Here is a 22,593-nt window from a genome sequence, read left to right on the forward strand (position 1 = left end):
AGCAGACTGGAGTTTAATTAAAATTCGAATCCCAACTTTCCCCATCTTCTTATCAGCAACCAGCATTTCTGTTTGTGGTTCTGGTGATTTTGCTGTGATAACATATGTAGTTACCTCAAAAACTCTTGCAAATTGGCCTAAAATTTCAATATGCTCACGAGATGCTTTAATCAGACTTGGCATGATTCCATCTTTGGCCTGTGTTTTCAGAGATACCTCCTCCACCACTGCCATCTTTCTTAAGGGGGGGGTGCATTGGAGAGCTGGTGGTGAAAATTAGCTGATTGCAAATGACCAAACAGTTTCATCACAGCATAGAGATCTTTCCAAACTATTTCTGTTTTCCCGTAGCTAAGTGGGATTTCTGAGGAGGGGCTGCTCTGATTTCATCTTGGCCCACCATGAGGTTCTTCCTGCTTTGTGCCTACATGCTGCTTCTGATGATTTCCCAGTTGAGAGCAGTCAGCTTTCCTGAAGACGATGAACCCCTTAATACTGTTGACTATCACTGTAAGTAATCTAAAGAACATTCTCCTTTTCTAAGAAGGAAGCTTTTTAGGTTTTGATTTTCTGAGCATATTCATTTTTAGAAAGAGAGAGTTTTGTGTCTTTCTAATGTTTTACATACTAATTTATCCATAATCATTTCCTAGTGTCTGGAGAAAATGGGACAGTTTAGTTAGGTGCTTTTCTAAAGCAACCCATATATAGGTTATATGTTTTCAGTTAAAAGAAAAAGACCATTTGCTGACATTCACTGTCCTTTATTCATTCATATTCAAGACCTTAAGAGAGGAATTTAGTTAAAACCCTTTTACAACTAGTATATACAGCTAATCAATGCTGTGTATCGATTCTTCAGCTCCGTAATCCTGACTGATGGTTTAGCCCACTTTTACTTGCAGATTCAAGGCAATATCCGGTTTTCAGAGGACGCCCTTCAGGCAATGAATCACAGCATAGGCTGGACTTTCAGCTGATGTTGAAAATTCGAGACACACTTTATATTGCTGGCAGGTAATTTTCCTCTCGTTGGTTTATTAGATTAAAATTCTTTTCTCTTGTGGTGCTTGCATTAATGTGTCTAGTTCATGAAAAACTAATATGTATTGTGATCAAAAATTGCACGTAGCCAAAAATAGTCACCTGGAAGAGTCAGTGTTGTGTACCAGGAACAAAATATAGCAAAAACCTTTAGCAGTCTTATTTTATTACTGCCATCAAGAAATCCTACACCATTCTTTATTCCTAAAGCAGCAGGAGAAAAAAAATCATTCTTTATTCCTTTTTAACTTGGAATTATTCAAGCAAATATTAGAAGTATGTCTGTGCTAATACCAAGTAGCAGTTTGACCCATGCCTGAAGAGCTTTCTTTGCTCCCTAACCACAGTGATATATAAAAGCAACTCACTAATGAAAAAGCACTCTTTGTTGACTTTGCTGGAGACAGAGAAAATCCAAATGATCTCCAAAACACAATAAAAGCAGATCTGTAAAAATAAAATAAGAATCAGCTTGACATTTTTATGTATTCACATGATATGACTTACTGCCTTGTTTCCAACAGGGATCAAGTTTATACAGTAAACTTAAATGAAATCCCCAAAACAGAAGTAATACCAAACAAGGTGAGCAAGTGTAGTTGGCAAATTTATTTGCACTCCCTCAGAACTTGGGTAATGTCCCTCTCCCCTCAATATTTAAAAGATTGAACTTTGGTTTGCTTGATTGATACAGAAACTGACATGGCGGTCAAGACAACAGGATCGAGAAAACTGTGCTATGAAAGGCAAGCATAAAGTAAGTGAAACAAACAAGTGCCTACTAGATTGAGTCTCTGCGGGGGCTTGAGCCCACAGTGTAAGCATATGGAATGTCTAATGTTAATGTAATTGTTACTTTCTTTAGGATGAATGCCACAACTTTATTAAAGTATTTGTTCCGAGAAACGATGAGATGGTTTTTGTTTGTGGCACCAATGCTTTTAATCCCATGTGTAGATACTATAGGGTAAGTATATTTTATACAATGTGCTTTTTTTAAATCAACTTTTCTTCCTTTACTGGAATGTCATTAGCGTCAAATCCTTTCTCCTATAGACCCAGTAATTTGTTGTATCTCTAATGCTATGGAGGAATAAAGACAGAATTCTTCCCATAGAATTTCAGTGCAAATAAAGCAGTATTGCCTTCAAACATGTACATTGAACAGATATGACACTAGCTATTTATTTTTCTTTTGTAGTTGAATACCTTGGAGTATGATGGGGAAGAAATTAGTGGTTTGGCAAGGTGCCCATTTGATGCCAGACAAACCAATGTTGCCCTTTTTGCTGGTAAGATTCTTTAGTGTAATGAATATAAAGGACTAATAACATTGAAGGTGCAAAAGGAATTTAAAGGAAGAAAAAAGCTCATAACTAGGATAGCTACCTTAACACAGGTGTTTCAAAGGCTAAAAGTTATGAACAAGTTTTCAAAAATGAGGAATTAAAAGTGAGCATATTGGGCTTCCCTAGTGGCGCAGTGGTTGAGAGTCCGCCTGCCGATGCAGCGGACACAGGTTCGTGCCCTGGTCCAGGAAGATCCCACATGCCGTGGAGCGGCTGGGTCCGTGAGCCATGGCCGCTGAGCCTGCGTGTCCGGAGCCTGTGCTCCACAACGGGAGAGGCCACAACAGTGAGGGGCCCGCGTACCAAAAAAAAAAAAAAAAAAAAAAAGTGAGCATATTGTAAGTATTCTGACACTTGGCTCTGTTGTTAATTAACTAGGCCAGTGACCCTGAATAAGTTGCTTAACTTTTTGATGCTTCAATCCCTCATCTGTAAACTTAGATAATACCATGGGTCAACCTGTCACAGGTTGATTATGAGCATTGGGCTTAGATTTATTTGTATATGTAGCAATAATGTAGGTGAAATCACTCCAAAGGATATAATACACTATATAAGATAACACACTTAGGATAATTATGGCTATTTTATCTAATTTATAACTTTGGTTTCAGATGGGAAGTTGTATTCTGCCACAGTGGCTGACTTCTTGGCCAGTGATGCTGTTATTTATCGAAGCATGGGCGATGGATCTGCCCTTCGTACTATAAAATATGATTCCAAGTGGATCAAAGGTATCTTTGAAGAACAGCTTTGTGAGATCACCATGGGAAGTAACATGGCTGAGTGGGAACAGGAGACCTGGGCATCAGGAACTTCAGTGCATGACTTTATATTGTTTATTTAGAGCCAAGTACAAGCTGCCTTGGTTGTGAACGGGAGCATTAATGGGGAATGAGGAGACCAGTAGCCATGTCAGGAAAGTAGATTTTTATCCTAGGTGACCTCAAAAAAAAGATCTCAATTCTGTGTGCCATTTGCCTAACTCTAAATGCATGTAATAATCCTTGCCCACTTCCATCTACCTACCCTGGAAAGTTAACCCTGGGAATTGTTAGTTCGTATCTGCAGAGTTATTTTGATCTTTGGAGTCTAGAAATCAAGATTTTTTATTTGCAACGTAAGCAGTTTCCTTCCCTAGTTAACTACAGGTTAATGAATAAATCTGTTGAAACAAAGACCTTTGTTGTAGTTCATTTCCCTGTAGGCTTTTTCTAGTCCATTAGCTAACATTAAAGACTTCGGGTTCCCTGAAGCTTCAACACACCCATACTGGGACTCCACAGACTCGCTGGCATATCAGAGTTCTCCTTGGCTTGAGTGTAGCAATGTGACATCTGTCAGTCATGCCTGGCAGTCAGGGTCTGATACTAATTGAATTATCCTTTAGGAACCAGTTTGTTTTCAATTTCTCTTTCAGAGCCACACTTTCTTCATGCCATAGAATATGGAAACTATGTCTATTTCTTCTTTCGAGAAATTGCTGTAGAACATAATAATTTAGGCAAGGCAAGTATATGATTGTGCACTCATACTGCATGGAATTGAGCCCACTTTGGTAAGGTCTTTGCATATTTCCAGCACTCAAAGCATTTAGGGCCAAGTGCAGAGAGGTGAGTTGCTTATCCTGAGACTAATTGCTGTGGAATACCTGCACAATGGCCAGAGTGGGAACAGCAGCCTTGGGCCTTGAGATTTCCTTTTTTTTTTTTTCTGTTACTACAGAGAATGTTCTGCAGGCTCCCCTGAGCTATGGATGCTTCTTTAACTCTTTAGAAATCTATTGATAGCTATTCTTTCTCAGCATCAAAAGGCAGGATGGAAAGTAAGGGCCCCTGTTCAATGTTGAATACTTCAGTACAAGCCATATGATTCTAAAATATTGTGGCCCCTTCTATGCCAGGTTTAAGGATGGTGCATTTTGTTAACAATATGAGAAGCTAAGTGGGGGACAAAGCACGGGAACGGGTTCCATTCAGCTGTGCCGTTCGATAGCTCACTTCTTATGGAGCTTGTTTGGCAGAGCAGGAAAATGACCCTTTTTTCTCACAGATAAATCTAGTTTACATTCTTACTATACAGATCCCTAGAGAGAAGGCTGCCAGAGTCTTTTGAACCACATGTATCTTTAGCATGTTTCATCCCTCCCGTATCTGGCAGCTTTTTGTTCCTGTTCTTCCTCCGTGCCCATAACCCCGTTGCTTTGCTTTTGTCCCGTGGGCAGGCTGTATATTCCCGTGTGGCCCGCATATGTAAAAACGACATGGGTGGCTCCCAGCGGGTCCTGGAGAAACACTGGACTTCATTTCTGAAGGCTCGGCTTAACTGTTCTGTCCCCGGAGATTCATTTTTCTACTTTGATGTTCTGCAGTCTGTCACAGACATAATACAAATCAATGGCGTCCCCACTGTGGTCGGGGTGTTTACCACACAGCTCAACAGGTGAGAACAGATCCCTGGCACTTCAAAAGGCCTTCTGTATCTCGCTTGTGGGAACCGAGAACAGGCCCATTGTCTCCTGATACTGTTCCTCTTTTTCAGCATTCCTGGTTCTGCAGTCTGTGCATTTAGCATGGATGACATTGAAAAAGTATTCAGAGGACGGTTTAAAGAACAGAAAACTCCAGATTCTGTTTGGACAGCAGTCCCTGAAGACAAAGTACCGAAGCCAAGGTAAGAAAGAAAAAGGAGAGGATTTTTGTCTTTGACAAAACCCTCTGGTCACGGGAAGCATCCATCCTCAGAGAGCAGCTGGGCCAACCTCCCACTCCAGGAAGGGTCCCTGTGCAGCACTACAGACAGAAAATCAGTGAATGTGACTCTGAGGGCTTGAATATGGAGAGCCCGCAGAGTTCAGGGAAATAGCATCGCTCCTCTGGTTTGGTTCACTCTCCTTTCTCTCTTGACCTCTTCTTCCACAATGGACACTTAATCCCTAGATACAAACTGTGAGGGGGGACAAAACACACTATTTTCCTTTCAGGCCTGGCTGTTGTGCAAAGCATGGGCTTGCCGAAGCTTATAAAACCTCCATCGATTTCCCGGATGAAACTCTGTCGTTCATTAAATCCCACCCCCTGATGGACTCTGCCGTGCCGCCCATTGCCGACGAGCCCTGGTTCACAAAGACTCGGATCAGGTAAGACTGCAGAAACACGGGCCCTCTCCCATCCAGTAGCTTCCCTTCCTGTTGCCCGCCCCCCTGACCTGGCTCCCCTCCTCTGGCAGGTACAGACTGACGGCCATTGCCGTTGACCATTCTGCTGGACCCCACCAGAACTACACAGTCATCTTTGTTGGCTCAGAAGCTGGCATGGTACTTAAAGTTTTGGCAAAGACCAGTCCTTTCTCTTTGAATGACAGCGTGTTACTGGAAGAGATTGAAGCGTACAACCATGCAAAGTAGGTATATTATACGAGAACACTTTTTAGTACTTCCAGTGTGTGTTTCATCTAGTCATTTCCTTTCAACCCTCTAAATTAGCAGTGGTTTGGCATATTAGCATTTTGTTTTGTTTTGTTTTGTTTCCTCACTGAAATAAAACCCGGGTTTGTTGTTTTCCTGAGTCCACTAGGGCTTGGAGGGTGGACAGTGATGAGTTTAAAAATAATTCAGCCCTTGTTTGTCACCTATGGAAAATGAGAATATTTTACCACCACCCTCTTACCTTGCAGATATATTTCAGCATGCTACATGGAGCAGACAGTTGATTGCAAACACACACACACAGTACACCATAATTCTTCTAACCACTGATATAAAAAATTATGTGGACCATTAAAACAAACAAGAAATAGATGAGAGAAATGGAGCAAAGAAGACTAAGGAGAGATCCAGAAATATCTAGCACAGGAAGATTTAAATGCATTAAAACATTATCCTTTTTCTTCCCTATAGTCTAACATGCTCTTCACAAATGCAATTCCCTTCGATCATCAGAACAGGAAGCCAATCTTTAAAAAACCCTTTGTCCAGCCTGAAATTAAACCAGCCATGCAGAGCAGTAGAAGATGAATCACATCATTATTACTTCCTAAACTACGTGCTTGTCTGGTTTGCTACTGAGAGTATTCCTTAACGCCTCCCCAGCTCTCAATAATTGCAAAAACCAAACCTCACTTGCCTCGTATAGTTCCTGTAGCTTTTGACTTACTAAACGTATATCTTCAAAATGTCTCCCACACTATAGGTGCAACGCTGAGAATGAGGAGGACAGAAGGGTCATCTCACTCCAGTTGGATAAAGATCATCATTCTTTATACGTGGCGTTCTCTAGCTGTGTTATCCGCATCCCCCTCAGTCGCTGTGAGCGTTATGGATCATGTAAAAAGTAGGCTGATGTTTCTTTCCTTATCCCGGGTCTTCCAGCATCATTACCTTTGATGATGAGAAAATTCAAGTTACGTTCTGTTTGGTTTTATACAGGTCTTGTATTGCATCTCGAGACCCGTACTGTGGCTGGTTAAGCCCAGGGACCTGTGGTCAAGTGACCCCAGGGATGCTGTAAGTATACTTTGTCACATTAGCTGAGATCTTCTCCAGATGTGCTTCTATCTTCTCCAGGGACTCTAAAGCTAGAAATTTTAGAAAACTTCCAATAACACTACTTTTCTTTTTTGCTTTACTTTTCTTTCTTTCTTTCCTTTTTTCTGTTTTTGTTTTTTGTTTGTTTTGTATGGGAGAAGGAAAAAAAGAAAATCTGGTGCTGTGAGAGGGAAAGGAGATTGTAGACAGTGAAATACCTACGGGAAATGGATGGGGAGAAAGAACCAATTCTCTTCTGCTCTCTTAAACATTCTAGTTACCAAATGTTTAATAGAAATACTCATTTTAGCAAGCTATGTTGAAATGTCCACTTTTTTTCTGTCTGCTCATTCTTACTAATCCATCTGTGTTCTTGGTTCTGCTCTGGTTGTCACTTGTGTTCCTATGAAGGCTGTTAACTGAAGACTTCTTTGCTTTCCATAACCACAGCACTGGAGGATTTGAACAGGACACAGAATATGGCAACACAGCCCATCTAGGGGACTGCCATGGTAAGACCGAATCTTCCTTTCCCTCCTGGTGCTTCTTTTTGACCACATTTGCACGTGAACATTATTTTACAATCAGCCTTTTATAATGACTCAGGACACATGCCACCTAGCATTTAACTTAAACTTCACAAAAGCTGAGCTGTTTGGTCATGGGGATACATTAGAGAGGAATCTTACTTTTTTTTTTCCTTCACCATTTACAATCTTGTAGGAAATCTAGAGAAGGGTAGTCTCAGCAGTAGGTTAATCTTTTAATTTATAGTCCTTTCTTTTGACTTTTTGAGTTAATCGGAATTCGTAAATTTTTGCTTTCTTTTGGTTACTTTTTACTGATTACTTGTTCCTTTAATTCTTTTAGAAATTTTGCCTACTTCAACTACACCAGATTACAAAATATTTGGCGGTCCAACATCTGGTTAGTTTTTTTTCATTTTTTTGAATTAACAACCTTTTCTTTCCTTCAGTTCAGCATTTTCAGCCCCTTCTCCCTTCCTTTTGCACAGTTTGGCAGCCCTTCATTTTTTGTGCTTTGACTCATAACCCCCCTGATGGTCCGAAAGACTTTTTCTTATTTAGCACTTCACCCTGTGTAGCATGTTAACAGCCCATCATTGACCAAGGCACATCCTTTAAGAAAAATCCAATGGATTAACATAGGCTGCATTCCAGCTGCACGCCCGTCCACCCAAGCTTTCTTCTCTCTCACCCCTGTGCATTGTGAATGTTCCCTCTGGCCATCTGTATTTAATGGATGGCAGAATTTCATTATTTACCCCTTTTCTCCTCACCTTTCCTAAGACCTAGTAAACAAATACACATTTCCCCAAAATGTGTATTTATAAACTTGAGAGATCTTTTCTGAATGGTTTGTGGTAATCCCAGAAACCTTTGAATGCTGTGGTCTCAGTAGTGTGAAAAATGTTCCCATCGAATGAAGCTGGTTTCTGATGTATTAAGATGTTCGCTGGGCTTCCTGTGCCCCTCTTGTCTGCATCCATTCTGGAATCTTCATCTGTGACCGTTGCACCAGTCTGAATTGGGGTCTCCAAGCATTTAACCTAAGATCATATGCTTACATTTTGAGGGAAAATCTACTGGCAGAAATCAGTAATGGACACACTAAGAGGTTAAGTTACTCCCGATCCTGTTGCTGGTTTTAAAACTTACCAGCAGTTTCATTCCTCAGAGGGGAGAAAAGGATGGAAGATCTTGTGTATCAGAACATCCTTATTCAGCTTGTGAATGCCATTTCTTTTGCATGAGTTGCTGCTAACTCTTTGGAAGAAACACCTCAGGCATTTTGGAAGGCACGGACAAGGTTCATCCCTGCTTCAGTGCTTTACCATGGATGGTGAGCCCTCAGTGCAGTCAGTAATCTACAGATAGACGAGATGTCTGTGGTAAAGCAGGACAGCCTCTTTGTCAGGTCTAAAATCAAGTGTTTATGCAGACCTAATCAGGTGTTTTCTGAGGACGTTACACTGTAGGTTCCCCAGTGAAGGCAACACAGTTTCCAACTGTCTATGAAAATGCTTTAAAAAAATATACAGAAAAAGAAGTGATGTTGTCTCACAAAAGGATGAGAAGCTAGCAATTAGTCTTTGGGATTCATCATACCTTTTCCATGAGTGTCATTAATCACTGCAGAGGCTTCATAGAGGAGTATTTTCAGTGTCTTCAAGTTCGAAATCTGCTCAATATGTCTTTATTGTTCATTTTTAGCTTATATTTTTCCCTTGCAAGAAAAGGATTTGGTATAATCTCCTTGGATGTGTTTTTATGAAATCCTAGAGCAGGCTTTCTCATAAAATTTGCTTAAACTTTACTTGAAAATACAACAGACCAGTCAGAAGCAATCCGCTGTCACTACCCATGTTAATAAAAATCTGTTTGCCACCACAGACATGGAGGTATCTTCATCTTCTGTTACCACAATGGCAAGTATCCCAGAAATTACACCTAAGGTGATTGATACCTGGAGACCTAAACTGACCAGCTCCCGGAAATTTGTAGTTCAAGATGACCCAAACACTTCTGATTTTACTGATCCTTTATCAGGTATCCCAAAGGGTAAGGCCTCACCAGGGAATTCATCTCTCACTGAGTGGAAACCTGATTCCTGATATCTCTGAGGAACGTGTGGAGGTGAAGCAGGACGGAGCTGCCTCTGTTGTTACCATCGCCGCCACTGGCCACACTCACACCGGTTTTCTGTGGTTACGTGGAGTGTGCATTCCTTAGCAGATGAAAGAGGTGGAAAGCTGTTGAAGAAGGAATTGGTAAAATAGCCACTCAGACAATCTAATACGTGTTGGCTTCTGTCTGAAAAAGCTACACTCTGCTGGGTATCAGAGAATTCCGAGGATCACCCCAGTGATATCCGAAAACAAAACTCATTAATTGAAAATATCCTGATACCGGATGTTTTGTTGGGGAGCCTTTCCCAGACTTTTGTTTAGCTGCAATTTACAATGCAATCTGAAAAGTATGGGAGGCACGAAGTTGTTTGAATGCCACAAGCACTGAAACCTAACAGAGTGCTTGTCCGTAACTAGCATTTTCAGCCCATAATAGAAGCATTTATCAAAGAGCTGTCTGCTGAGTTACCTTGTTAGATCACTCTGGGAAAAAATCTATTCTTTAGTGCTTACTAAACTGTGGTATCAGGTTTCCAATCAGTTTTTATAGCAGTGCATTGTCATTTATGATTTACATCTGTTGATTTTGGTTTTATTTGTTTTCATTGTAAATTTTATAATCATTCTTCCTCTTTTATTTTCTTTAGTAATTCCATTTCTCTCTACATTTCTTTCTTTGTTTTTCACAATGCCACTGAATTCCATAGCCCTCAACATTGGTTAAAAACAACTAATGTTCAAAGGCCTTAGTACTAACCTAGAACAACAGAATCTTCAAATCACTCTGACTTACCTTACTCTGGGATAGCTGTGCTTGTAGCATGTAACAGACTTGGATACCTCTTAAACTAACATGTCTAGATGTCTGTGGTTGCATTAAAAATCCCAATAATTATAAACTAATTCACTCTTCTTTTTCTAGTCTAATTTAAATATTTCTTAAATATCTTAAGACAATTGGATAATATTACTTAACATAGTATATTACCTTAGACTGTCTGGATTTCTTTCATAGCAGGCAATTCAAGAGTGCTTCACTCCAAGATGGAATGAAAAAAAAAAAATCAAAGTAAACATGAAAGCCTATATTTGTAGCTAACAGTGACCAAGCAGATGCTTTTAGTTTGTGAACAAACTATATACTTTCATTCTAATTAAGATAGCATAATTATATTAGCATAATTATTTTAGCAAAGTATATATTTATACCAATTCATACATTTCCCTAATCCCAGTAGCTGCCCTTTAATCCTGATTTATGAATTAAGAGAAAATCATGAGAAAAAAACATTTTATGAGTTTAAAATGGGCCACTTAGAAAATATATACCTTCTAGCTCTAATTTTTAGGTAGAAACTCTTAAAATTTTGAATTTTATGTAACAACTATTTAAGAGGGATTGGAGGGGAAAAGACAAATACAGATCAGTGGAAGATAAGAGTTATCCTGGTATTTGTAGCGATCATAAATGTCTCTGGGGATCCTATTGGGATTAAAGAAAAAAATATGGAATTTTGGAGTCCACCTCACCCTCCAAGCTAAGCATATGGACCACATGAAGGTAGTGTTGGTTCAGTGGGAGCCACTTGCTGGCTAATATTGTTTTAAAGAAGCTCCTCACTCAGACTCTTTTCCTGTGTGTCTATTGCAGGTGTACGATGGGAAGTCCAATCTGGAGAGTCCAACCAGATGGTCCACATGAATGTCCTCATCACCTGTGTCTTTGCAGCTTTTGTTTTGGGTGCATTCATTGCAGGTGTGGCAGTATACTGCTATCGTGACATGTTTGTTCGGAAAAACAGAAAGATCCATAAAGATGCAGAATCTGCCCAGTCGTGCACAGACTCCAGTGGAAGTTTTGCTAAGCTGAATGGTCTCTTTGACAGCCCAGTCAAGGAATATCAACAGAATATAGATTCTCCCAAATTGTATAGTAACCTGCTGACCAGTCGGAAAGAGCTGCCACCCAATGGAGATACGAAATCCATGGTCATGGACCATCGAGGCCAACCTCCCGAGCTGGCTGCTCTCCCGACACCTGAGTCTACACCTGTGCTTCACCAGAAGACCCTGCAGGCCATGAAGAGCCACTCAGACAAGGCCCACGGCCATGGGGCTTCAAGGAAAGAAACCCCACAGTTTTTTCCTTCTAGTCCTCCACCCCATTCCCCACTAAGTCATGGACATATCCCCAGTGCCATTGTTCTTCCTAATGCTACCCATGACTACAACACATCTTTCTCAAACTCCAATGCTCACAAAGCTGAAAAGAAACTTCAAAACATTGACCACCCTCTTACAAAGTCATCCAGTAAAAGAGATCACCGGCGTTCTGTGGATTCCAGAAATACCCTCAACGATCTCCTGAAGCATCTAAATGACCCAAATAGTAACCCCAAAGCCATCATGGGAGACATCCAAATGGCCCACCAGACCCTAATGCTGGATCCCGTGGGACCTATGTCTGAGGTCCCGCCCAAGGTCCCTAACCGCGAGGCATCACTCTACTCTCCTCCCTCGACTCTCCCCAGAAATAGCCCAACCAAGCGAGTGGACGTCCCCACCACTCCTGGCGTCCCAATGACTTCTCTGGAAAGACAAAGGGGTTATCATAAAAATTCCTCCCAGAGGCACTCTATATCTGCTATGCCTAAAAACTTAAGTTCACCAAATGGTGTTTTGTTATCTAGACAACCTAGTATGAACCGTGGAGGCTACATGCCCACCCCCGCAGGGGCAAAGGTGGACTATGTTCAGGGAACACCAGTGAGTGTTCATCTGCAGCCTTCCCTCTCCAGACAGAGCAGCTACACCAGTAATGGCACCCTTCCCAGGACGGGACTAAAGAGGACACCGTCCTTAAAACCTGACGTACCACCAAAGCCTTCATTTGTTCCCCAAACCACATCTGTCAGACCACTGAACAAATATAGTTACTAGGCCGCAAATGTGCTCTTCCCCATGTGGCTTTATCCTGTCCATGTTGTTGAGAGGATGATGTTGTAAGGGTACCTTAAGACAAAAGACTCGCTTGTATTTTACGAGAACCAAGTGGCCAAAGAAACTCTTCCTAACTTTGGCAACATCAGAACTTGCCATACGTAGCTACTGCAGCAAGGCTTCTGTGTACTTGCCTGAAAACAAAGGAAGGTGCTGGTCATTCCATTTCTTTTGTTTGAAACTAAAGAGATATGTGGCTCCGAGGGGCTACCTGTAACCAGTATAAAGAGCTGATACAGTGCTCAGAAGAATCTGTCTGTGAGCAAATACTTGAAAATGGGTTCAACTTAGACTGCCATTCTGTGTGGTCTTCCCATTAAATGTGAACATTTTAATATGTATGCATTCACCTTGCCTCTTGCACAAATGTCAAAAAAACAATGGTAATGTCTCAAAGAAGTTGTAGATTACCAAACAATTTGCTAAAAATTCAGTCTTTGACCCAAACTGTAGCATTTTTTTATGTGTGGCATTTTTTTCATGCCACCAAGGAACTGTGTTGTGTGTGCATGTGTGTGTGCGTGTGCGTGTGTGTGTTTGTGTGTGTGTGTGTGTTCTGTCCCCACTAGGATTTGTTTAGCTGCCCATTGCATCTTTTAGTGCTATGGAGTTGTTTACATCGCACATGACTGAACAAGAGACAATAACTTCTTCCCACAGCAGTCCATTGGGTTCAGCTTTGAGAAAGAAAGAAAACCGAGGCTGATTTTGACGGTCAAAATGATTAACTTGACTTACGTGTTACCCAATGCCAGAATGTAAGCGTTCTAAGTAATTTTGTGCTGCTATTCACTAAAACTTCTATAACAGTCTTGCCAGCTTAAGGAGATGGAGATGATAAGAGGTATCCTTGATTTATCCACCAGTATTCAATAGTAAAATTCACCTGTCCACTGTGAATCCAAGCCCAAATCCCTCTACTTACCCTTGGACACACTAACGAGGTTTTATTTTGATTGTGTTTGGTTTCTCCCATGTAGTAAAATTCCTCTTCTTTTAACTCCCCCTAACCCCAAGGTAAAACAAACAAACAAACAAAAAACCACACACAGACACACAAAACAGAAGACAAAAGAAGGGAATGTTAGAGGGTTGTAATTGGCTTAGCAGAAACAGTCTGTGAAAACCTAACAGTGGTGCAATCATGTTGTCTATGTTGTGTGATGTGAGAATTTTCTCCTAAGTCATGCAGGTAATGACAGTATACTGTACATATTACATGTGAGTTTACCTAAATCTGTGCATTTTGTGCCTTATTCATGAGAATGATAGAAGTACTCAAATATGTCAAGTGTTTTCAGTATAGCACATCATTTACTGAGTGCCAGTTGTAAATGTTTTTCAACCAGCACCTGAAAAGACTTTTTAAAAATCCTAACAATCTAGAACAGTTAATTGTAAACAATCTATCCAAATAGCTGCATTACATCCTTTGCCATGATAAACATTCCACTCCTACTTTCTTAAGGATGAAACAGTGATAATGTGAAGTCAAAAGAGGTTTCCTGGGTAATGTGACACCTGCGGAAACCATACAGAGTCATTTATTTGTAGTTTTGCAGAAGCCACTTAGAGTTGATGATGTGCGACCCTGATGATGATTTCGGTTAGTATGCCACACACCACGGTTTATTGAACCTCACCTAGAAAGTATCAAGGCAGAGGAATGCTCCTTAGTCAGACAAATAAGTTCAACCATTTTCCTGTGATGATATCTATTACTTGGGGGAGATGGGTTGCAGAAGACCAGAGCATTTTGATACAGAATGTAGAATACGGATGCAGTTATTCTTTTCCTTTGAGAATATTGTTTAATAAAGAACGCAATTCCCTGAGGTCTCTGGAAGCTCGAAAGCTAAAACTTCTGTTCTTGAAACACTTCAGCTTTGAAACTAAAGTATTACAGATTGATAATAAATTAAACCAACCAACGATAAACACTGCTCAGTCCATCACTGACAAACCTGTTTGAATTCACCTTACCAATATTAATCCCAGCGTGCGGAAAGTGGAACAGTAACTCTATGTGAACCCGGATAACATTTTGTAACATTGTGCTGCCTTGTAGTTTGTAATGTGAGTTCTATCAGTATTTATGTTGAAATTTCTAACATAAAATCTAGTCTGTATCCTGTTAATTTAATTTTTAAATGCTTTATCCATTTGTGCAAAGGTAAACACAGATTGTATCTTTTTTAATGGTACGGCATAAAGAGTAACCCTAAAGTGAAGTGGCTCTATACTGTTTTATAGAGTACTTTAACATGTATAGATATCTTGTAAACTTGTATTGTGGATGTGTAAATAATATGTACTTTGGGTTTTTAACACCGCATGTAAAGTCAAAATAAAATATACAAATCATTATATCCTGCCTCTTGATGTTGAAGAGGTCTGGAAGGTATCATGTTTTAAAAATATTTTTAAGTCAATCAACATCCTTAAGAGCTTCTTTTAAAATATACCAAAATATTCTTACCTGGAATACTTGCCGTCAGGTCGTGGTTACACCACCATTCTCATCTTGGAAGGCTGGGCAGAGCCCCTGAAAAACGTATAGTTCAGAAAACCAGATGAACTGTACTACAGCAACAGTCAAATGCTTCAGGCCAACATCCCAGTGGCTCACCTTGCCCACGTATCGCTAGTTCAACAGGCATTTTTAAAATTCATGATTTGTGTTCTCGTGTGAAATTTTTAATATTTTAGTCTAAAATTATAGCTGGTAAATCAGGTTCCTGTGAACATTTCTTGCTATTTGGTATAGGGCATTTCTCAATTCCATTGTTTGAATTGAATAAGAATGTAGTAAGAAATAACGTTCCTCAAATATGGAAATGGGAGGTAAAGTAATGACTCCACTTAGTTCTTTCCTTAGCATGGCATGAGTTAGTGGCTGCTGTCATTGGGTTTAGACAAATGAATGAAGGAAGAGACAATTAAGGGAAATGTATCTTCAGCCTTGCAAGTTTTCCTGGGTTCAGTGATTTTCTTTTTCTTCTAAAAAGTGCATCTTTCTCTTCTTCCTTTATAGGAAAGTTTAGCCTTTTTCAATCATGGACATCTTTGATAATTTAATGAATGGTACGGACTGAGAGCTGAATTTCATTTTCCGTTTTCAGGGGATTTACAGACCCCTAAAACCACATCTACGAATCCTCGAGATAAATGCTTAGATGCCATTTGAGACAAATAGTTAGAGAACTTGGAGTTTTCATAAGGAAAGCATTGTGAAGAAAATGAATTAACCAAGACACACCACCCGCACTCTGCTTCCAGAGATCCCACTGGTTGGCCTTTAGGTTACTCTGGGAAATGGCAACACAAGAGATGCTGGTTCAGGCTAAGAAGAAAGGGTGTCTCACATGCAAAGTAGTGGGCCTTGTGTGGCCTAGGTGCTGGCCAGGTACCAGGAGAACTCGCCTTTCTGCCATCTGAGAGAAGCCAACTTTCTCCCTTCTCCTCCCCTCCCAGCTCATCTCCTTCATCCTCCTTGTCAGAGGAGGGCAAAGAACAAGGGGTCCAAAATAGCCCTGGGTCCAGGTCCGGGAGCTCGGTTCAAATCCCGATTCCATTACCCATCAAGTAACTACAGCACTATACCTTTTTTTTTTAAACTTTTATTTCATATTGGAGTATAGTTGATTAACAATGTTGCATTAGTTTCAGATGTACAGCAAAGGGATTCAGTTACACATATACATGTATCTATTCTTTTTCAAATTCTTGTCCCATTTAAGTTGTTACATAATACTGAGCAGAGTTCCCTGTACTATACAGTAGGTCCTTGTTGGTTATCCATTTAAAATATAGCAATGTGTACATATCAACCCCAAACTCCTTAACTATCCCTCCCCCGCAACCCTTCTCTCCCCACTGTAACCAAAAGTTCATTCTCTAAGTCTGTGAATCTGTTTCTGTTTTGTAAATAAGTTCATTTGTATCATTTCTTTTTAGAATATCGTACGATATTTCTTTCTCTTTCTGACTTACTTCATTCAGTATGATGATCTCTAGGTCCATCCATGTTGCCACAAATGGCATTATTTCATTCTTTTTAATGGCTGAGTAAATTTCCATTGTGTATATATGTACCACATCTTCTTTACTAATTCCTCTGTTGATGAACATTTAGGTTGCTTCCATGTCTTGGCTCTTATGAACATTGGGGTGCATGTATCCTTTTGGACCATGTTTTTCTCCAGATATATGCCCAGTAGTGGGATTGCAGGATCATATGGTAGCTTTATTTTTAGTTTTTTAAGGAACCTCCATACTGTTCTCCACAGTGGCTGTATCAATTTACATTCCCACCAACAGTGTAAGAGGGTTCCCTCTCGATTTCAGTTTTCTCATTTTTAAAAGGAGATGGTTCAACATCCATTTCTCTGACACTTCTATGGTATCTGTCAACTCTATAGCACCATTAGCTATTTTATGAATGCTGCACTTAAATGTTACTCTTTCAGTAGCTTGGTCTGTAAGCTTTTTATGGATGTGTGAGCCCTGTTCCCTGTTAGATGTGGGGTATATATGAGATTGGCAATAAAATAAGGCATGAAAACAATGCATTTTAAGCCATTTAGCTTGTGTCTATATTTGATGTTTACCCTTTTTGCATATATAGCATGCGAAACACTTAAATTTCTGCTAATGTTGCCTTCTTTATCACATAGATGTGATACCATAAACAAGGAGGAAATGGATGGAAAATAAAATCAATCTTTAATTCACAGAGGAATCAGGAGGTGAGAGGTTGGGGGAGGGCAGTCAAACCCTGGATATTCAGACCATGAATCAACTGGGACTCACATATTAAGGAAAATAGACTATTTCTAGCCCCTGTCCCATGATACAATTCTTTTTAGAATTAGGTATTGACTATTGGTTGATAAATCTCTTTGTAGCATACACTTTGGCTTATCTTAGCCTCTTGTGCTGGGTTTGGGTGAAGGAAAGTAAGAAAATATGGCACTTGTTTCATATGCACTGTTCATTCAGACTGTTGTTCATCTGTGTGAGATGGACTCACCTGAAGCTACTCTAAAGATTGACTTAGGGCCAGTTGGAGAAGTTGTAAGAGGGAAGATTTGTCAGTGTCAGACAGCCCTGTCCAGTGGAAGTTTCTATGCTGGTGGAGACTCTGTGCTGTCCAATATGGTAGCCACTAGCATATATGGCTTCTGAGCAGTTGGAATGTAGTCAATGTACTTCAGTAGCCAATGCCACTGAAGTACTATATTGGACAGCACTGATCTGGAAAGCCACCACTGCTGCTGCCACAATTGTCAGAGGTCAAAATGTGGCTCTGAATGTAACAACTCCAAAGGACACTTGATTCTGATCAAAAGATGAGATCTGCCTTGTACATTTTGTATATCTACCCTTGCGTCTCATAAACACTGAACTCACAGTTGATCAACCAATCAATCACAGTTCTAGTTTGAGGGTCTTTGGGTTTTTTTTTTTTTTTTCTTGTTTAGAAACAATGATGAGCACATCCATTGGGACCTGAGAGAGGGTCAGCACTTGGCTTTGGTGAACGGTTTCCTCTTACATTTTCCTGGTGCTTTTGAGCTCTGTGAGTTAATTCTCAACATGCTTTTTGTTGGAAAGGAATAACATTTTTCATTCCCATTTTCCAGGTGTAGAAATTGAGATCAGCGGGGCTGTGGCAGCTATGGGAATATAGATGACAGCCAGTTCACAAATCAGGGCTAATTCACATATTCTCACACTCAGGCCCTGTGCACAAACCAACACTCTCCATGAAAGGGCTGAAAGGGAATATCAGTGTTCCATCAGAAAGGATGGCCTCTCTCCAGCGTTTCATATATAATGAGGAGAGACAAAAAGGGTAGAATAATTACAGTATCCAGGGGTATGTGCCAAATACCGAGTGAAAAATGAAACATTTAGTGAATCAGTCACATGATTGGCTATCATAATGAACATGCCAAATCAATTATTTGGAAAAAAAAAATCCCTGGATTAAGCTGATGCAGTACTGTAGGCTGAAAGCAACCAGAGAGGATGAATTTAGAGATGTTAAAAGAAACTGACCTGATGTGTCCAAATTGTACCCATCTAAGTTTCTGGGCATCCTGCCAGATCTACATCTGTGGACTGTCAGAGAGTCTTTGGGGGTGAATTCACTTTATTTCTTATTTTGGAATTTCTTCATGTTGAGCTGGGGTTGTACATTGGGAGTTAAACACGGTTATAATTTTTCCACTTTTCCCTATGGTTGGGAGACCTATAGGAATCACACTTTATCTTAACGGAAAATGTTTTCTGATGATCTGAGCTGCCTAGCCTTCTGTGAGGCTTGGAATAAGAACATAGAAAATGTCTGCTGAAGGTGCAAATTTGATGACTGCCTCAGGGGTTTTATTCTAAGTCAAGTGGCAGAGACTGACCAGACAATTGCAAACGTTAATGCTAATAAACATAGCAGAAGCATATACCACTTAGCATTTGCAAATCAGGTTCCCAAATAAGAGGATTAGAGAATTCTTTAACATTCTGAATGGAGCATGCCATAGGTTTGAGAGAGCTTTAGAAAGTGTAAAAAGGAAATGGAAACGGGGTACTTTTGCAAACTTGAAAGCCTCAGGCGTTAGTGTGCATTTGGAATTTGAGTTAGGCTCTAAAATTCAAGGACATCTCAGGTTGAGAGACAGGACCATTAGCTGGTCTAAGCAATCTGGATTGTTTGTTGCTCAGTTACGAACCTACAGCAACTCATAAAATTGAAGTCAAACCTTAAGATTCAACCTGACTTGATGACAGCCTCTCAGACTGCCCAAGTGAAGGCTGCCCCCTGAATAAGCCCATCTGAATTCTGGGACTTATTAAGCTATTATTTCCAATTACCTGTTCAACCCATCTCCAGAGAGGTAGAAACAGTTGAACCCTTGAAGCGGGCATAATTTACATAAATATTTACCATAAATTTATTTAATGAAAATGGTAAAAAAATTTAACTGAAGAAAGCAATGGAATTAAAATTATTTTAAATGTAAGTATACATATAGAAGGGAGTCTGGAAAGAAACACACAAAATCCTAAAAACTGGTTGTAATCATTAAAACTAACATTTTGAAATGTGCCTCATTCAAACATATATTTTGGAGAAGTGTCTTTAATTTAGATTCTTCTAAGTTTGTTTTAAAAAAGGAAAAAAAAAAAAACTCCTGGAGACAGCCCCTGACTTTGATTAGTTTTCTGGTCTCAAGAAAAGGTGACATTGGTCCACCGCTGGAAACAAACTCGGGGAAGGTTTGATTTAGCTGGGAGAGAGATGTCCCAGTGGTTATTGACCTTGGTGTCCTTTGGTTTCCAAGGTGTTTAAACAGTGTATTTCATTTTTAGCTGGAGATCCTAGGACTGACGTGGTGAAATATGAAAATTGTGAAAAATCCCAAAAGGCAGAAAAGAGGCTTCTGAGGAAAGAACTAAGACTCAGGCAGAGCAGCCCGGGCAGCAGCTGAGCAGGGCATGAGTAGATTCTAAGAGTCCAGAACAGGACCTCAGAATGGAGAAGCTGCGTCAGCCTTGGTCTTATTCTCAAAGGGCACAGACACAGAAACCTGGAAAGACCCATTTTCTCCTTTGTCTTATCTTCCCTGGATTCCAGAATAACAGAAAGCTAAGAAGTGCATGAATAGAGAACAGGTAGCTCTGGGGACAATGAGATTGTTACCGCAATGACAACTCGTGAAAACACAAAATAATTAGTAGAGCAAAATCCCCTCCTCTGTGACAGCATGCCAGTTAAGGCTGTCAGAAAAGCCACACTCCTTTCCAAAATTCCCCGTGGTTCCTCCCCTCACCCCTCCCACTGATCTCCTCCCTTTTATAATTTATTTTTTAAATTAATTAATTTATTTATTTTTACATCTTTATTGGAGTATAATTGCTTAACAATGGTGTGTTAGTTTCTGATTTATAACAAAGTGAATCAGTTATACATATACATATGTTCCCATATCCCCTCCCTCTTGCGTCTCCCTTCTACCCTCCCTATCCCACCCCTCCAGGCGGTCACAAAGCACCGAGCTGTTCTCGCTGTGCTATGCGGCTGCTTCCCACTAGCTATCTACCTTACTTTTGGTAGTGTATATATGTCCATGCCACTCTTTCGCTTTGTCACAGCTAACCCTTCCCCCTCCCCATATCCTCAAGTCCATTCTCTAGTAGGTCTGTGTCTTTATTCCTGTCTTACCCTTATGTTCTTCATGACATTTTTTGTTCTTAATTTCCATATATATGTGTCAGCATACAGTATTTGTCTTTCTCTTTCTGACTTACTTCACTCTGTATGGCAGACTCTAGGTCCATCCACCTCATTACAAATAGCTCAATTTCATTTCTTTTTATGGCTGAGTAATATTCCATTGTATATATGTGCCACATCTTTATCCATTCATCCGATGATGGACACTTAGGTTGTTTCCATCTCCGGGCTATTGTAAATAGGGCTGCTATGAACATTTTGGTACATGACTCTTTTTGAATTATGGTTTTCTCAGGGTATATGCCCAGTAGTGGGATTGCTGGGTCATATGGTAGTTCTATTTGTAGTTTTTTAAGGAACCTCCATACTGTTCTCCATAGTGGCTGTACCAATTCACATTCCCACCAGAACTGCAAGAGTGTTCCCTTTTTTCCACACCCTCTCCAGCATTTACTGTTTCTAGATTTTTTGATGATGGCCATTCTGACTGGTGTGAGATGATATCTCATTGTAGTTTTGATTTGCATTTCTCTAATGATTAAAGATGTTGAGTATTCTTTCATGTGTTTGTTGGCAGTCTGTATATCTTCTGTGGAGAAATGTCTATTTAGGTCTTCTGCCCATTTTTGGATTGGGTTGTTTGTTCTTTTCTTATTGAGCTGCATGAGCTGCTTATAAATTTTGGAGATTAATCCTTTGTCAGTTGCTTCATTTGCAAATATTTTCTCCCATTCTGAGGGTTGTCTTTTGGTCTTGTTCATGGTTTCCTTTGCTGTGCAAAAGCTTTGAAGTTTCATTAGGTCGCATGTGTTTATTTTTGTCTTTATTTCCATTTCTCTAGGAGGTGGGTCAAAAAGGATCTTGCTGTGATTGATGTCATAGAGTGTTCTGCCTATGTTTTCCTCTAGGAGTTTGATAGTGTCTGGCCTTACATTTAGGTCTTTAATCCATTTTGAGCTTATTTTTGTGTATGGTGTTAGGGAGTGATCTAATCTCATACTTTTACATGTACCTGTCCAGTTTTCCCAGCACCACTTATTGAAGAGACTGTCCTTTCTCCACTGTACATTCCTGCCTCCTTTATCAAAGATAAGGTGACCATATGTCCATGGGTTTATCTCTGGGCTTTCTATCCTGTTCCATTGATCTATCTTTCTGTTTTTGTGCCAGTACCACACTGTCTTGATTACTGTAGCTTTGTAGTATAGTCTGAAGTCAGGGAGCCTGATTCCTCCAGCTCCATTTTTCGTTCTCACGATTGCTTTAGCTATTTGGGGTCTTCTGTGTTTCCATACAAATTGTGAAATTTTTTGTTCTAGTTCTCTGAAAAATGCCAGTAGTAGTTTGATAGGGATTGCATTGAATCTGTAGATTGCGTTGGGTAGTAGAGTCATTTTCACAATGTTGATTCTTCCAATCCAGGAGCATGGTATATCTCTCCATCTATTTGTATCATCTTTGATTTCTTTCATCAGTGTCTTATAATTTTCTGCATACAGGTCTTTTGTCTCCTTAGGTAGGTTTATTCCTAGATATTTTATTCTTTTTGTTGCAATGGTAAATGGGAGTGTTTCCTTGATTTCACTTTCAGATTTTTCATCATTAGTATATAGGAATGCCAGAGGTTTCTGTGCATTAGTTTTGTATCCTGCTACTTTACCAAATTCATTGATTAGCTCTAGTAGTTTTCTGGTAGCATCTTTAGGATTCTCTATGTATAGTATCATGTCATCTGCAAACACTGGGAGCTTTACTTCTTCTTTTCCGATTTGGATTCCTTTTATTT

General features: G+C 40.0%; 1 protein-coding gene across 8 annotated transcripts in view; it reads left to right on the forward strand.

Moving 5' to 3' along the window:
* SEMA6D (semaphorin 6D) overlaps positions 1-14,935 on the forward strand; it is a 57,577-nt gene extending 42,642 nt beyond the window's left edge. For 2 of the 8 annotated variants that reach the window (XM_060096774.1, XM_060096772.1), the window contains exons 2-19: positions 352-510; positions 906-1,017; positions 1,569-1,629; positions 1,739-1,801; positions 1,910-2,011; positions 2,246-2,336; positions 3,008-3,127; positions 3,814-3,902; positions 4,618-4,835; positions 4,935-5,066; positions 5,377-5,532; positions 5,622-5,795; positions 6,584-6,724; positions 6,820-6,897; positions 7,330-7,430; positions 7,789-7,845; positions 9,333-9,500; positions 11,220-14,935. In XM_060096774.1, the coding sequence (XP_059952757.1) occupies positions 402-510; positions 906-1,017; positions 1,569-1,629; positions 1,739-1,801; positions 1,910-2,011; positions 2,246-2,336; positions 3,008-3,127; positions 3,814-3,902; positions 4,618-4,835; positions 4,935-5,066; positions 5,377-5,532; positions 5,622-5,795; positions 6,584-6,724; positions 6,820-6,897; positions 7,330-7,430; positions 7,789-7,845; positions 9,333-9,500; positions 11,220-12,508 (3,261 nt within the window). In that variant the 5' untranslated portion in view covers positions 352-401 and the 3' untranslated portion in view covers positions 12,509-14,935. The remainder of the gene's footprint in view (positions 1-351; positions 511-905; positions 1,018-1,568; positions 1,630-1,738; positions 1,802-1,909; positions 2,012-2,245; positions 2,337-3,007; positions 3,128-3,813; positions 3,903-4,617; positions 4,836-4,934; positions 5,067-5,376; positions 5,533-5,621; positions 5,796-6,583; positions 6,725-6,819; positions 6,898-7,329; positions 7,431-7,788; positions 7,846-9,332; positions 9,501-11,219) is intronic. The other 6 variants (XM_060096775.1, XM_060096776.1, XM_060096779.1 and 3 more) reach the window with 6 other exon arrangements.
* Positions 14,936-22,593: the final 7,658 nt, after the last annotated feature.

This window comes from Mesoplodon densirostris, chromosome 4, assembly GCF_025265405.1.
Source record: "Mesoplodon densirostris isolate mMesDen1 chromosome 4, mMesDen1 primary haplotype, whole genome shotgun sequence".
Classification (NCBI taxonomy): domain Eukaryota; kingdom Metazoa; phylum Chordata; class Mammalia; order Artiodactyla; family Ziphiidae; genus Mesoplodon; species Mesoplodon densirostris.